This window comes from Lithobates pipiens, unplaced genomic scaffold (genome assembly GCF_037356315.1).
Source record: "Lithobates pipiens isolate NorthernLeopardFrog02 unplaced genomic scaffold, aLitPip1_a1.2 Scaffold_22, whole genome shotgun sequence".
NCBI classification, from domain to species: Eukaryota; Metazoa; Chordata; class Amphibia; order Anura; family Ranidae; genus Lithobates; species Lithobates pipiens.
In genome coordinates, this window is record NW_027507784.1 from 273,553,290 (window position 1) to 273,570,527 (window position 17,238).

The following is a 17,238-nucleotide window of genomic DNA, read 5'->3' on the forward strand; positions in this document are numbered from 1 at the left end:
GAGGAGCCAGTGATGGACAGCGAATACAGAGCTGAGGGGCCATCGATGGACAGCGAAGACAGAGCTGAGGGGCCAGTGATGGATAGCACAATTAGAGCTGAGGGGCCAGTGATGGACATCGCACATAGAGGAGAGGGGGATTACACCTGTCGCTCTTCCATCTAATCTGCATCTTTTGCCTCTCTTGTGCTATCCTCCTGCCTTGTATGTGAAGGAAAGACAACTAAACCCAGATCCACCCGCCTGCTATTCCAAATAGTAAGACAACAGTACTAGCTGCCAGCTTGCGTTGTGAATGACAGCGTGCAGGAGACAAGTTATGTCATTATAAAAACATAAGCCCAGAACACATGCAGACAGCTACTACTATAGTCTCTCTCCTACCATCAGCAGGCAGCAGAAGTGGGAAAGGATGCTGTTGGAGCTGTGCAGGTGGAGAGGGGGGAATGTCCACATACAGGATTCAGTTCAGCTCCCTGAATATAAAAAAAGGGGGAGAGAATAGTGTTGTCTTGTAACTTCCTTATGGGAACAGCTATAAATTGGACTTTAGGCTGCAGTGGCTATACAGTCAGCTGAAACCAAAAAAAGATATCCTTTTTAGCACAATACAGCCATGCACTGGGTTCCCTGGGGGATTCTCCTGGGGGTTGAAAACTATGTTGATTGTTTTTTTCATTTGGGATTTACATCCTGCAATTTTTTTAATTGCTGCTTTATAAAAAAAAAGACTGTAGCAAAAGTCATCAAGTACAAACCAAATTCTTTGAATCATTTTCAAAATAAGCAGTGAATTCAAATGTGCTCCAGTTGTCATTGCTCCAGCTGTTGTAAATCAGTTCCAGTTTTTCTAATCTATTAAAGTTTGTATTCGTATCTCAAAAAAGTTCCTTCTTTTGCCCTTAGCCTCCTCCACATTACTTTTTTTATTTTATTTTTTGCTGCTGGGATCCAACTTCCTGTTGGGTGGCTATGGTTTTTCTCTATGGTCCATTTTTATGTAGAAACTATGTACTATGGGATTTGTAGTGTGTATTGGGCAGTGCACATGACCACAACTAACATGCATATTGTTTAGTGTGTCCTTAAAAAACTACTGGGCAACCAAAGTATAAATAAGAAAGTAGATAATTTTATCTAATTTCCTGTAGAGGGCGCTGTCTGAGTATAGCAGTAAAGAAGCCACTGCATCATTTTCAGCACTCCTTTAAAAATTAGAAGTGACAAAATAAAAAAGGTGGAATGCCACATGTCCTGGTAAATCGTGTTCTTACCTCTGCCTGGCGAAACATGTGGGGCACAGGACAATTTGTAAAATTAAAGAAAGGTGGACATTTGATAACTATTCCACTGCTGAACAAAATACATTAACAACAATAAGCATGTAGCTTGTCTTTCCAAACATTGAGGCCAGATAGAAAGCAAACACTGTGTGATTCAAAGCTCCCATTGCTCAGGGCAATCAACGGATCTGTAATCTGTAAATTATAGCGCTTTTATTTATTTTTCTGTAATACATTTATGGTATTATAGAATAAAATGTTCTCAAAGACTTTTGACATAATTCCTAAAATGTTGTTTTTTTCAAGTTTAAAGAGCTTTATTCAATTTAGAACACGTTTATAAAAGACCACTTTGTAATACATAGTTTGTTAGCCAACCAGCATTGTATTGTATTATTCTTTGTCTGCTCTGATTACATATAGAAAATTCAAAAAGTAAGAGTAAAGCTGCCCATAGATGGATCAAAATTCAACTTGTTCAGCAGGTACTGACCGAATTTCCATCATGTATGGCCACTGTAGTTGAACAGAAGTCCATCTACCGATGGGTTTTTGTACAGCCACCCTGTTGGATTTTAGCTGCTCGATCAGCCCTGCAGTGCTATAGCCTGCAGGGCTGATACCTGTATTGTGACGGTGGAGAAGTCTCCCTCTGTCAGAATATAATAGCTCAGTGGGGAGGATTCCCTCATCCACCTTGAACGTATGGATGGGGCAATTGGTTACATTTTTTTCGTTGAATTGAAAAAACTGACTAAAGTATGGGCAGCTTAAATCTTGTTTTGGCCCAACAATGCTCAACATGAATATTCCTATTATATATAATGGTTCTCCTACACAGCTAAGCATAGTGCTGCTGCTTGATGCATGAAAAAGTACTTGAATATCTTCCAAAAAAGTGATGCATTTTTTTCGAACCTTCAATTGGAGCACCTAAAAATGTGCAACTAAAGTATTTTAGTATATTTTTTGCACATTTTTCATGTCTTTTTGTACCTGTCTCCACCACCTAACAAACGTGGGCCTGTGAACAAAATGGAGGATTTAGGAGTGCCCATGCTGGATGTGGAGACTTTAATCCATCCGGTGAGGATCCCCAAGAACTTCTATGACCCCAGTGATGCCCATTACAAGAACTGCGGTAGGCAACAGAGGGCCTGGGAAGAAATATAGAGCACTGATAGCTCCACAACCCCATGCAAAAAAACAAAACAGTAAGGTCCATGTATGTTATACAGCAGTGGTCATCAACCCCGTCCTCAGGGCCCACTAACAGGCCAGGTTTGCAAGATAACTGAAATACATCACAGGTGAGATAATTTGCTGCTCAGTGATTGCAGTATTCTAGTCTGCATCTCCCCAAGGTAATACATAAAACCTGGCCTGCTAGGACAGGGTTGATGACCACTGTTATACAGGCCAAAACCAAAATGACTGGAGCTTGAAATGATATGGAAACCATTTCAACAGCATGCATTAGCAGGTGAAAAAAACAAACAAAGACTGAGAACACTCCTGTGAATGGGGGCTTGGAGAAGAATTTGCCTACATTTTTTAGAGATTTTTCTTTCACTTTCTTCTGGGTCTTCAGGTCATAGAAGTTCTGCTGGATGCTGATGTTGGGTGCACAACTTTGCATTTGCATGGGTTTATGCAAGTAGTGGTGCAACCCTGTATAGAACCATTCCTTGTCTATTGGGAGGCAGCAGCTGGACGGACACAGCCGCTCTTCCCAATTTGACAGGCAAAGGGGTGCAGGTGAGGGGCCCCAAGCACAGACCAACTGCATTTGAAACCACTCCCCTACACAGACGTCACATTGGGATGAGTGGGCTGTGTCCATGCAGCCCTTGCATCCCAATAAAAATGGAGGAGCCTGCCTGTATGCAGCATCTGATGGTTGAAGTCATACAAAGAAAGTGCTTATTCACATGTATGGGCGTCAGCGCCATCTGAATGGGGCTTAAGCGCTGTCTTTATCTACCAAACTGCTGTTAGTTATTTTTCTCAGTATGCTTCTACTCAAAGCCAATACTTTAGGTTTACCACAGTATTTTGCGGTTTTACTGTGCCATGTAATTAATGTCATTTGCTCATAAAAAAATAGCAAAGAAGTTTTACACTTTTTTTTTTTTTTTTTACAATTCCTAATAAAGAAACTTAAAAACCGGGAAAAAATGCGAGCGTCATTAGGCTGTCATCTATGATAAAATGTTACATTGTTATTGTGCTTCTATCAGTGCGCTATTCCGTCCTGTTTAGCCGTTTTGAAATACAAGTCTTCTGGCACCCTTTGCAGCAGAAATAATGACAAGAGGGTTGACGAAATTCTTCAAGCCGGAAAGCACAGCAGCCATCACTTGTAAAAAGTATTGTTTTGATGTCTCAGGAAGATTTACACAAACAAGCTGAAGAGTGCGGGATAATAAACCAGGAAAGGAGAATTTTTTTTTAAAGATCCAAAGTTAATGATGTATATATTATAAGTGCACAGAGCTGCAGGCAGCTAATAGATGGAAGAAATTTGCGAGAATGTACTGTTCCTGCGGTGATTTAATGATTGTCCCATATGTCAGTTATGGAGCACCGAGGCACAATTACAGATTCCACAGCTGGCTAAACTGTCAAGATTAAGCAGCGCCTTTTAACCCAAGACCAGGACATTCCATTAAATGATTCAACTTTTTTTTTTTTTTTTTTTTACATAAAACTTTGGATATTATTATTAGAATTTTTTAAAGCATCGTATATATGCAATTTATAGTTTTATTTATCTTGGGAAACGACCTAATAGCTAATCTAGGGCATAACACATTGATCAATGTATATAAAAGCTGTCACCACAGGGTGGCGCTGTGGACAGCATGAATAGGCTATGCCACCTCCTTTAATTTGATAACATATACTAGGGCTTTGAAAGAATGGACTTTATAGGCACACTTAAAAAGATATAACAAAATGTTTTATTAGAATTATAATAACAAGATATTAGGGCCAGTTCACACCACAGAAACACAGTCCAGATGCGTTCCAGATGCCTTCCAGATGCTTTTTTGCATGCACGTTTTTGATGCGTTCCAGTGTGTTTTTGGTGTGTTTTTAACGCAGTCCAGTGCATTTTTCCTCCTCTTTTTTTCTTAACCTAAAAAAAGAACATGTGTGTTCCAGTGCGTTTTTGGTGCATTTAGGTGTGTTCCAGTATGTTTTTGATGCGTTTCACAGCGTTCCAGTACAGTCTAGTGCAGGAAAAATGTAACATATTCTACTTTTTTTATGGCGCTGGAACTGCAAGCACTGTTGTGAACTATGCCATTGAAAACCATATAACCTACTTTCTATGCTTGATGTAGAAAAAAATGCACTGGACTTCATGTGGTGTGAACTGGCCCTTAGACACACCTGAGATAAAATACATGTACAAGTGATTAAAGCCTTCTCCCCAATTCACCATCCCCCAAACTTAGGCTTCAAGGATACAATGGGGGGGGGGGGCCTAGGGAGATTTTGAATTAAGCAAATAACCCAAAGTTAATAGCATACATGGTGACCTAGGCAGTAGGCAGGTCAATTCCTTTAGGTGGTTAAAAATGGGTCACATAAGCTGACTCAGATGGTGTCATAACTGCTTTTCCCAAATGAAGTAGCAGGATAATACAAACATAGACCCAGACCAAGGTCTGAAGCAAAAAAGCAAATATGATAGGTTAGAAAGGATATTCATAAGGGCCATCAAACAGGTGGTCTACATGACAATATAGCAAGAAAACTCTATGGCCCCTTTCACATGCACTATCCGATCACGTACGCCAATCAGTTTTTCAAGCGGACTTGATTGGATGCTCCACGCAAGCCTATGAGCAGTCGAATGTAAGTGGACACCATGTTATTGGTGTCAGGAATAGCGCTCCCTCATTGGTGTCAGTGGGAGGAATAGTGCTCCCTCATTGGTGTCAATGGGAGGAATAGTGCTTCTTTCATTGGTGTCATTGGGAGAAATCGTGTTTATTGTTGGTTTCAGTGGGAGGAATAGCGCTCCCTCATTGGTGTCAGTGGGAGGAATAGAGCTCCCTCATTGGTGTCATTGGGTGGAATAGTGCTCCATCATTGGCTGTCACTGGAAGTTATAGTGCTCCCTCATTTGTGTCATTGGGAGGAATAGTGTCCTATTGCTGGTTTCAGTGGGAGAAATAGTGCTCCATCGCTGGTGTCAGTTGGAGGAATAGTGGTCCATCACTGATGTCAGTGGGATGAATAGTTCCCCATTTGTGGTGTCATTAGGAGGCATTGTGATCTATCATTGGTGTCGGTAGGTGGTATGGTGCTCTACCATAGGTGTCAGTGGGTTTTATAGTAGGGTGACCAGACCTCCCCAGTTTCTGGGAACAGTCCCTGATTTTAAGAGGCTGGCCCCAGGAAAAAAAAGCTCCCGAATTTTGTCCCCCGTTAAAAGAATGTGTCCACAATTTCTTTCCAGGTTTAATAATAGCGTCCTTAGCCTGTTCAGCTGCATTGTAATCCATTTTAGCAACATTTCTGTGATTAGTCTGGAGCAGGAAGAAGGAGGGGAGTGTGTTTGCCCCCAGCTGTGTCTGGGGTTTTTGATGATGTCACATGCTGATTTTATATGGTCTTCCCAGTCCCTCTCCTCTCGTCTTGTGCAAACTTCGGTGCAGGTGGTAAAGATATGGATTATTTACTTCATTGCACTTGCATCTAATAGTCAGTGCTCACTTGGGCCTGCACTTTACCTAGAGAAAAGTAGCCTCGGGTATTATCTAACCATACCCCTTTAAGTCCTTCTCACTGTCTGCAACTATTATCCTCATGTCGTGCTCCACCCCTGCCCCATCCTCAGTAAAAGTGGGTGTGGTCAGTAAGGTGTCCCCAGATTTAATTTTGAAAATATGGTCACCTTCATTTATAGTGCCCCAGGGGCCAATTAAAGACAAGAAAATGACCTCATCTGGCTATGATGTCTGCAGTTTGGGATAAACCGTGAGAATACGTATTGTACCAGTTGTAGGCTTATTCTAATGTGGGGTGGCGTTTCTGGTGGGGGCCTGGGAGAGGAAGTATCTTAGCATACTGGGGTGTGGGAACTTAATGGGTTCCTTGCCCTGTAGCTCTTATGGGGATTAACATAATCACAAATTACTCGTAGTTAGCTTGATATAATACATATTACATTCTGTATGTGATAAAGCAGCTTTTTCACTGCCTTCAATTTTCTGTTCTCTCCTTTTTTTTTTTTTTTTTTTGCTGCATTCATTTTTCTGTTCCCTTATCTGCTGCATGAATATCCAGTACAAAACATACATACATTAAATGAAAAACTGGATAGCTGAAAGTGGAGCAGACACCATTTGTTATATGACATGTGTCATGGGCTTTTTAGTATTTACTCATGGGTGCTGTGCCAAAAAAGGAATGTATTTAGAATACTAAACATTGCCATAACTACGCATATCACATATACATCAGAAATCATTCACCCAATGTAGGAGGATATTAATAAAGTGTAAATGTTTTCCTGTCTTTCCAGGCAATCAAGAGAACAAGAGACCCCTCCCGACTTCTTCTACTTTTCAGACTATGAACGCCATAATTCTGAGATTGCTGCCTTTCACTTGGACAGGTAAATAACTAACAATTACAATATTGTTTTTATGTTTTAAAGAATTACAGGTCTATCCTAGCTGTCATGCAGTCCTGCCAACCAATCATGCAGATAATAAAGATGAACATTAACCGCTTCAGCCCCAGAAGATTTGGCTGCTGAATGATCAGACCATTTTTTTGCGATTCTGCACTGCGTCACTTTAACTGACAAGTGTATAGCCGTGCGGTGCTGCACCCAAACAAAATTGATGTCATTTTTTCCCACAAATAAAGCTTTCTTTTGGTGGTATTTGATCACATCTGCGTTTTTTATTTTTTGTGCTATAAACAAAAAAATAGCAACAATTTTGAAAAAACGCAATATTTTGTACTTTTTGCTTTAATAAATATCCCAATTTTTTTTTAAAAAGCAAATTTTCTCTCAGTTTACGCCGATATGTATTCTTCTACAAATTTTTGGTAATAAAAATCGCAATAAGCGTATATTGATTGGTTTGCGCAAAAGTTATAGCGTCTACAAAATAGGGGATAGATTTATAGGATTTTAATTATTATTTGTTTTTTACTAGTAATGGCGGCAGAAATGTCACTGGCAAGTCAACACTAGGGGGCGATCAAGGAATTAACTGTGTTCCATTTCTGTGTTTTACTGTGGGGGGGGGGTGAGACTGTCTAAAGGAGGTGACAGATCACTACACAGATCCCAGTTCTCGGTGTGTCACAAGCGATCGCGGCAGCCCGGCGGCAGTCATGGCGCACGCCGGGCACTTGAATCGGTGAGCAACGGCCACAGGGCGAAGCAACGTAATATAAAGATGTTTCGCCCAGCCGTGCCATTCTGCTGCAGTAAAACTGTGGCGGCGGGTGGTAAACAAAATGGCCTGATGTGTCCCATGTTTCTTATATAATAACTGAAGAGATCTTTTGAGAACTATTGTGTTGGGCTACTGTCAATTGAAACCTAACACTGTGTAACACTGATGCTTTCTCCTGTGTGTGTTAAGATAGGAAAAATCCTGCTATTGATTTGACAACTTTTGTTTAAAAGGAATCTATCATGTTTCTACATATGGACATGTGATCAATTTAAAGCCCTTTAGTTAAAAAAAATCAGCATAAGGGACAGTATTTACATTTTATGAGATATGTACTGGTGCCTGCTGTCTTCATTAAAATATTCTGTGCTCCCCCCTCCCATACCCCTCCCAACCATAATCTTCCAGTGTTATGGGGGGAGTTGAAACAGCCACTGGACCTGTCACAGGCACTCGACAAGAGTGCAAATTATACCCTCACTTTTCGCCCACCTCCTCCTTAGAAGCTTTCTAAGAATGGAGGAGGTGGACTTTTCTTTTATCCATCCATATTCATAGAGCGCTTTACATTAATGGCAGCTATTGTACAGCTTCTATGAAGGGACTGGGTGGAAAGGGTAGGTATAGTTGGCACTATTGATACATCCCGGTGCAGCAGCTGTATTAAACCTGCATCTGGGGGTGTGTGGGGGGCTGTAAGAATGTGGAAGATTTTAATTAAGAAAGCAGCCACCAGCACAAGGGACACCTCTCATTGAGGCTGGGTTCACACTGTTGTTCAGAGCGGCTCACAGCAGGGGTCCGGTGCATCCCTGTTTTCCATTTCAGGGATGAATCAGGCCCATTATTTTGCCTGAATTTGGACCTGAAATGGACCAGAAGATGCACAGGACTCTTCTGCAAACCGCTCTGCTGCCGTCCTGGAGCTGTGTGAACCGGCTCCACATAAGTTAGCAGGGATCGACGGACAGATTCCTCGTTGAGTAGGCAGACTCCAACGGAGCCCACTCCATGTGGATAAAATTAGAATGCTGTAGACAAGAACATAATTATGATCAGATGCATCTAACATATAGAATTGGGGCCCATGTCTTGGGTACAAAATAGGACACATAATTGTTTATTTCATATAGCCCAAAACAACCTACCAGATTCCAGCTGTCATTGTCTTTTAACAAGACCAATATTTTCCTTTCCTTTCCTTTCCTTTCCTTACCTTGTTCCTTTCCGTAAAACATCTCATCACTAGAGGACTTTATTCTTGATGCTAAAATGAGGTTCTCATTTCAAAATAGATTATGCTTTTTATGTGTCCTGTACCAGCTATAGAAATTAACACAGACAATGGCCATCTTTAAATTTGCCCTACAAACTGCTATGTTCCAATGCTTCATACTTGTGTGTTTTATGAAATATAGTTGAGAATCATAAAACCATAACAAGGCCAACAACAAATCATAAACTTCTTAGCTATGTCAATGATTTGCAGAGAGTGCGGCTTAGAATGACCACATTTGATACAGCATCAAGCCAAACACAAGCAGATGGAGCACACAATCGGCTCCCTACTTAAAGCGGAATAGATGATAATCTCGACCTTGTAAGCAGGAATCAAACATCAGCAGACACAGATACGAGGATAATTGTAATAGTTCTTTCGCTGACCCAGGCAATGCTAATTAGGGCACCATATGCAGATACATGAGACTGGCTAATAATATTAAGGTTTGCTGTGCTAGCAATGATAGGCATACAGTATGTATGTGCATTGCCTTGCTGTGAATATGATAGAATTCTTATTATTTAAAGTGTATGTCAGGAAAAAATATTTGCAATACATGCACATTTCCCCATGCTTTATCCCTTTAAAGACTCTGTATGTACAGAAAAATACTTGTTGATCCTGGCAGAAATGTACCCAGTTCCTAATTTGCTTTTGTGAGCTGACAACACGGTGCCTTTGCTACATTGGAAGGACTCAGGACTGGTGTCATCCCTGCTCAAGGGAGCAAATTAGATAACTGCATTGTTACATTTTACATACACTTTAAATGAGTCTGTAACTCAAGATCACAGTGTTCTCAAGAAGACTATAGCATTGTAGAACTTGCCTTCTGGTGATCTTCACCGTTCCCAACATTCCTTACCTGGTGCACTTGGCATCATTTTTATAGCAAATGTGTGTTCCAGAAACACATACACTCAGAATAAGGAGTTTAAAAGCTGAATCCCAGTTGGTTTTAAAAAAAAAGCCAAGCAGACAAGGACCAGGCCCACTATATACTCTACTCAGCCAATAGTATACTTTATACTATATATCAACCATAAAATGGTCAGAAAGGTGCGTGCACAATCCTGTGATGTAGGATATCACCACCTCCCAAATATCATCAATTCCATACATAGAAATTATTTATTACTTACTGCAAGGGTACAAACTGAGTGTATTGGTAGTAAGTTCGCTAATACGGTTATACATTTATTATTTGTATCTTCACATTTTCACATTGCTGTGCCTGATGATTTGGATTTTTGTTGCCATCCCGTGTTGTTTTTTGCTTTAAGAGCAAAAGTTCTACAATTTTGATAAAAGTACAACTAAAAAAAATTGGTACAGACTGGTATCCATTCCCATACCCCCCAGCTTTTTGTGATGGGAACAAGGGACACCTGTAGTAAAAGTACATAGGCACTGGACACACCCCCTGACACGCCCGCTGAAAGGAGAATTATAAAAAAAATACAAGATTAGTTAAACCCACAAGGTTCTTTTTCTTACCACTACTATTCCTTTATATTGGCTTTTGAAATTTACAAATGCAGCCTTTTAGAAATTGGATGAAAGCCTTAGCACTGGGAAATACTTTGTGATAGAGAAGTAGTGCATTTTATATACATCTATATAGATCAGACCAAAATGAAGGACACACGAGGAGGAAAGAGGGACATAGAGACTTTGTTCCGAATCAGGGACAGTCCCTCGGAATCAGGGACGGTTTGGAGCTATGCAATCTTGCTTTATACTATGGGGATTTCTGAGAGTGTCAATTTCTGATTCTGTTGATGTCAGTTTCCGGTCTGGTGACACGTGCGATTTTGCCAGAAACCACAGTTTTGGCAGGTTTTTTATGTACCCAGCACACATACAGGGGACAATAAAGCCCTCACCTGCCCTGTCTCTCTTAGCAGTTGCCACAACATGCATAGAGTAGTCTGCACCAGTCTGACCCCAAGGCCGCTTTCAAACTGGTGCACTTCAAAAGGAACTAGAAGCCCCCCCCCCCCAAACAACATGTAAAGTCAGCAGCTACAAATACTGTAGCTGCTAACTTTTAATATTAGGAAACTTACCTGTCCAGGGATCCAGCAGTGTCCTCACCCGAACAGATTCTTCTATCAGCTATCAGGTGCTGGCGCCGCCATCTTGACTAAGGGAAACTGGCAGTGAAGCCATGCGGCTTCATAGTCAGTTTCCTACTGCGCATTCATGAAGCATGCTGTGCTTTGTTAATGGGCTGCAGTCTTCTGGGGCCTGTGCCGTGTCCCAGAAGGCTGCAGGGAAAAGGGGGGGGCAAACTTCCAGCTCAGTTCGCCGTGGCCAGACTCTGGTCAGAAGCCAGATACACGCTCCCCCTCCCCCCCAAAAAGGTGGCAAATGTGGCAGCGGGGGGGGGGGGGGTGTTAGGAGGCAGACAAGTGGATCTTCCCCTTTTGGGTGGAGCTCCACTTTTAAAAACACAGTATGCAGTTTGCAAAGGTGCATATCATGTTTTTAATGCATGTTCAATGCTCTTTTGGGTTACTGACTCCCAGCATGCATGTGTGAAACTTGGACATGTGATTCACAAACACACGAAAAGTACACTGCTGGTGTGCTTTTGATGCACTTTCAGTGTGTACCTATTGAGTTACAATGGAAGGAGCATTTTTGGTGAAAAGTAAACCAAAAATGCTGCATGCAAGACTTTTTAAAACACAGCGCAAATGCAGCGCACTAATGTGAACAATTACATAGGATTTAAAGGGGAATCATTTTCATGCATTTTGTTGCACAGAAAAAGTATGTTTTTAGCATGGCAAAAGGGTGTGAAAGGGCCCTAGTTGCATTAAGCGATTGCACCACTCTCCTTCTCTTTTGCACAGGTTGACTGTCATGTAATTTTTATTTAATATCTAATATTCTTCATTGGCTACTAGTTTGGATACTAATCAGCTTGTTATTAACCACTTCCCGACCACCCCTTGTAGCTTTACTGCTACAGGGCGGCGGTTCTGTGCAAAATCACATTAGACCAGGCTATGGTGTGATTTGTCAGCACATGCCGATCACCGGGTCCCGAAACACGGTCTCACGAAACACAGTTCTGTGAGTGTAAACAGCACAGAGCTGTGTTCAATGACAGGTAATCTAGTTGTTTTTTCATTCCCTGCTAATCCAGTATATATCCCATAGTTTTAAACGCTATAATTTTCACACAAGCCAATCAATCTCAATATACACTTATCAGGGTTTTTTTTTTTTTTTTTTACTAAAGACATGTAGCAGAATACATTTTGGCCGAAATGTATTAAGAGATGTGATTTTTTTTTTTTCTTGTGGGATATGTTTTATAGCAGAAAGTAAAAAATACTGCTTTTTTTTTTTTTTAAATTGTCAGTCTTTTTTCTTTTATATAATAAAAAACCCAGAGGTGACAGCCCCCCCCACCCCCCTATGTCCAGCTCCCTTCTCCTGTGATAGTCTTCATTCACAGCCCTGCACAGCTATAATGTATATGTGCTCCTCACCTCCCAGCCCCCCCCCCCCCATGTCCTGTGTGGATGGGTAATTTTTTATTTCTTAATTTTCTCAAGAATTAGGGTGTACAATGCATCCTTACTAATGAGAGAACACTGTGCATGAACCTATGACCAGCTTCTCTCATCCTGTATATGCCCACTGGCTACACAGGAACAGTGTCCCTCCCAGGAAGTGATGTCACTAGCTTTCAGTAACCACACCCACTGGCTGCTTTTAGACTCAAAAGGAAGTGGAACTGAAGGCATGTGCTGGCACTGGATACTGCAAAATAAGGTAGAAAATTTGAGGCATAAGGCTGAACTTACTGTAGCTCACAATAATGATTGCATGGGAGAATTTAAGTATTAGGGTGGAGTTCCACTTTAAAAAAAAAAAGAAATTCTACTTACTATTCACCTCAGTGACCTAAGTCATGGCAGGATAGAGCTCATAATGAGCACTCTGTTCATCAGCTTATATTTGGCATATTGTGGGCTGGTTATTTGGATATTGCTCGATATTACTTGTATGTTTTTTAAGACGTGCATCTTGTGAGGGTGTTTATATTTTGTGTGGATACTTGGTTTACGTCTATATTTGAGATATACTGTATATGTTCTAAAAAAAGTTTTTTTTATATTTCTGGTTGTGATGTGATTTGTATATACATAGTAGTGCAGACAGCTCATGAGAGATTGTTTTGTTGATTGAGCTTTGGTCCCTTGCCATTCACACTCACTGGTGCTGGTACTGAAGGCATAACAATAAAAAATCAACAAGGGTTCCTAGACTGCATTCACACCTGATCATAAAGTATTCAGGTGATTGTACGTGGGTTTTTTTGTGCATTCTTTTTTTCCTTTGTGTTTCAGGAGCAATGGGCAATATCAAAACTGGGGCCCGATCAAGCATTTTTGGCCCAATGGACTGTTACTATGGAAACAAGTAAAACAAAGTGCATAACACGTTTTAGCACATATTTTCAGACATGCCCATTGAAGTCTATGGGAGCAAAAACACCAATGTCTGCCTTAAAATACGTTTTTTTTTTTTTTTTGCGACAGGCACCATTTAAAGCAATTTGACTTTTAATGTTAAGCTTTGAGCTACAAAACGCTCAGGTGTGAATTGGGCCTTATTCTTCCCTACTCTATCCAAAAAGTAAAAAAAAAAAGTTCTAGCAATACATTGTTCATTTTGTGATTCTGATACGACCTTAACACTCAAGATGTTGACACTTTTTCAACAAATAATAGTGTTTAGAGGAATTATTTTATTTCTGTCCATATTTTACAAATGTCTCCCATCCGCTGTGAAATCTGTTATAGCTGTTTTATTTCCCGTCTCCCGATCTGTTTGTGATTAAGCTGTGGCTGTAGTCTTAAAGGATTAGGCATCCCTTGATACATGCCATCAAATTTTATGTCCTTGAAAATAGTAATATTGTCAGTGTTGGATAAAGCCTGTAGAATAATGGCCTGTGGTCATCTCCAGCAATAAAAGACCTCAGTTTGCTTTTATAAAACAACATTTCAAGCTTTGATTTTGTTTCTTCTTGCAGGGTTCTTGATTACCGCCGTGTTCCACCTGTCGCGGGTAGACTGGTGAACATGACCAAAGAAATAAGAGATGTCACTCGGGACAAAAAGCTGTGGAGAACATTTTTCATTTCCCCAGGTAAAGGAAACATAGTTTAACGCCTTCAGAATGTGTATTACATGTGGAGAATGTTGTACTGTGTTACACTGTGTGTTCAAAGATGTGTTTATTATACATGTTTTGGCCTAATGAGTAGAATGTAGTTTCATAGTTTCATAGTTAGTAAGGTTGAATAAAGACATTAGTCCATCCAGTTCAACCTGAGTGAGTGTCTACCCCTATCCATTGCACACTCACATTGGTCCCCCTCAAGGAGCCCACAATCCAAGGTCCTCATTCATGTACTAGGGCCAATTTTGGACAGAAGCCAATTAACCTACCTGCATGTCTTTGGAGTGTGGGAGGAAACTGGAGTACCTGGAGGAAACCCACGCAGGCACAGGGAGAACATGCAAACTCCAGGCAGGTAGTGTTGTGGTTGGGATTTGAACCAGTGACCCTTTTTACTGCTAGGTGAGAGTGCTAACCACAACACCACTGTGCCGCCCCATTGCAGGCTTTCAAGGCAGATCAGGTCCTTTCACCATGGCTGCAGTCTTGATCTATCTGGAGAGCTTGCAATCTACTCTTTTGGGCAATAAAAGGTATGATTTGTAGAATATGCATTGAAAAGTTCCTGTTGGATCTTTTATTGCTTTTTTACTTGCTTCTATCCAGCCCTTGGGGCACTATTTTATCCACTAATACCAACGGTGAGGTATAATTCCCCCCACTAACACCAATGAAGGGGCACAATTCCTCCCAATGACTCCAACGATGGGGCACGATTCATCCCAATGACATCAATGATGGGGGCAAAATTCCTTCCAACGACACCAACATTGGGGCTCAATGACACCAATAATGAGACACAGTTCCTCCCAATGACACCAGTAATAAGGCAAAATTTCTCTCAATGACACCAATAATGGGGCACAATTTCTCCCAATGACACCAATGATGGGGCACATTTTCTCTAGGTGACACCAACGATGGGACACAATTCCTCCCAATGATGCCAACAATGGGTCATTGTTTTTTTTCCACTAATGTTCTGACCTCTTCTACTCCCAATGGCCACAGTCTGAAGGACAGTAGACTGTCCCTCTGTTTAAAAATTTTAGAGATCCTTGCTTTAGAGTGTACATAGGCAGACCATGACTGGGAAAATGTCCATTCTAGTGTTTTCCAAAAGAACTACTATATCTGCAATTGTGGTTGTCATGTGCTAGCTCCAATAACCTGCTCAGTATCTCTAAAAGTGAACCTTCATACATACATATGCATTGGTCATATTCATTTTTTTATATGATTAATTGGGGTGACAACTTTTTAAATGCAGAGGCTTTCAAAGCTTTAAAATGTTGAAATTTTGGTTCTATAGACATGATAGTACAGGTTGAATCTCAAAAGAAATTGTTCTCACAATCGTTCTTAGGTTCAAACACATGGATATATATTGTTCTACACTTTTCTGATTATTACTTCATTTGATATATCAATATTTGGGTCACTTTATGTATTATATAAATCAATATTACTTTTTTGACATTTACTGGAAATAGTTTTGTGTTGTATTAAAAATTGTGATTTATTTTATTCATATAATACATTTGGCCTCGTATTACAATATGAAATTGTTGCCTGTATTTATTCTGTCCATGTTGCCTGTACTAACCAATTAGATCACAGCTACAGTTTTTGCTGTCTTTTTTAATATGCAAACCCCAGTATACTTTGGGGGTGATATACTAAAATTGGGAAGGGCAAAATCTGGTGCAGCTCTGCATAGAAACCAATCAGCTTCCAGGTTTTTTTTTGGTCAAAACTTAATTGAACAAGCAGAAGTGACAAGCTTCAGAATAAGAAACGGCTGCACCTCACGTGGGCTCCAAGTAAAGTTTATTGTAATATCAAAATATCCAAAATTACACCGAAGGACACCAGCAGTGAAGTGACAAGCTGATTGGCTACCATGCACAGTTGCACCAGATTTTGCACTCTCCAGTTTTAGTAAATCAGCCCCTTACTGTCATATTTTTCTGTATGGATGAACCATAGCTGCCTGCTCTACAGTATGTGACTTATTCCACAGAATCCTTTGAGTTTCGCTATAAGTATGCTATTTCCTTCTTTGGCCACAGGCTGTAAGGAAAGAATGTGTGAAGTCCTTTTTTTCGAAAGATAATGAATGTTACAGTCAGATCTAAATGCCTTATAATATTAGGCATGAAAAATATTTCTTCCATTTATCACAGAGTGTCAGCTGGGAGCGACGTAGGCTCCAGGGACGTAAGATGTTATTTGCAGGTCAAATTCCATTTCTATTGTCTTATTCAAGGAACTGGCTAATGGTATTTGTTCCCCTTGAGAAATGATTGAAGATGTTGCAGTATTTATGAAGGACAGCCTGAGCTCATATTCTGATATTCTTGGATGCTCGTCCAAGTTGGCCATAGACATTTGAGGCAACACATGTAGGCACAACAAATTTATGGAAGATCTTCCTCTTTTTATACAAATATAAATAATCAGAATATCTGAACAGGCATGTTTGTTTCAGTGAAGGTGGAACGAGAAGTAGGATCAGCACACTACAGCCTTCATGAAAAAAAGAGAGTTCATTTTTGCATCTTTAAAGCCAAGCTCTGGGAAATCAGAAAGTTCTGTGTGTTTAGGGTCTAGAGCCGAGTAAAGGCACCTTTGCTTATCCGATCTTCCACTCCCCCATGCTCCGATAGTGAACTGTCCCTCAGTGTCCTCACATCCATTGCAGGGTTTAATGATGTTAGGATGGCTTGAGCATGGGCGAGAAGACACCATGGGGAGTGGTCCAGCAGAGGTGAGAAGCAGAAAATTGGGTAAGTACATCTTTTCAAAGCCCCCTAGACCTAAATGAGCAGCTAACCTTTACTGTGTAAGCTGCATAGAGTTGGAAGCGTCTGAGATCGCTCTGTGGGGTTGATTTACCAAAGGCAAATGGACTCTGCACTTTGCAAGTGCAGTTGCTCCAGAGCTTAGTGAATAAGGTAAAGATTCACTTTGCAAAGAATACCCAATCACTAGGGATGAGCCGAACACCCCCCGGTTCGGTTCGCAGCAG

General features: G+C 40.7%; 1 protein-coding gene across 1 annotated transcript in view; it reads left to right on the plus strand.

Annotated features, from left to right (window-relative positions):
* The window catches only part of FAM20C (FAM20C golgi associated secretory pathway kinase), a 262,406-nt gene that overhangs the window by 174,795 nt on the left and 70,373 nt on the right, over nucleotides 1–17,238 (plus strand). Inside the window, exons 4-5 of the mRNA XM_077449052.1 lie at nucleotides 6,826–6,918; nucleotides 14,059–14,174. Of these exons, the coding sequence (XP_077305178.1) occupies nucleotides 6,826–6,918; nucleotides 14,059–14,174 (209 nt within the window). The remainder of the gene's footprint in view (nucleotides 1–6,825; nucleotides 6,919–14,058; nucleotides 14,175–17,238) is intronic.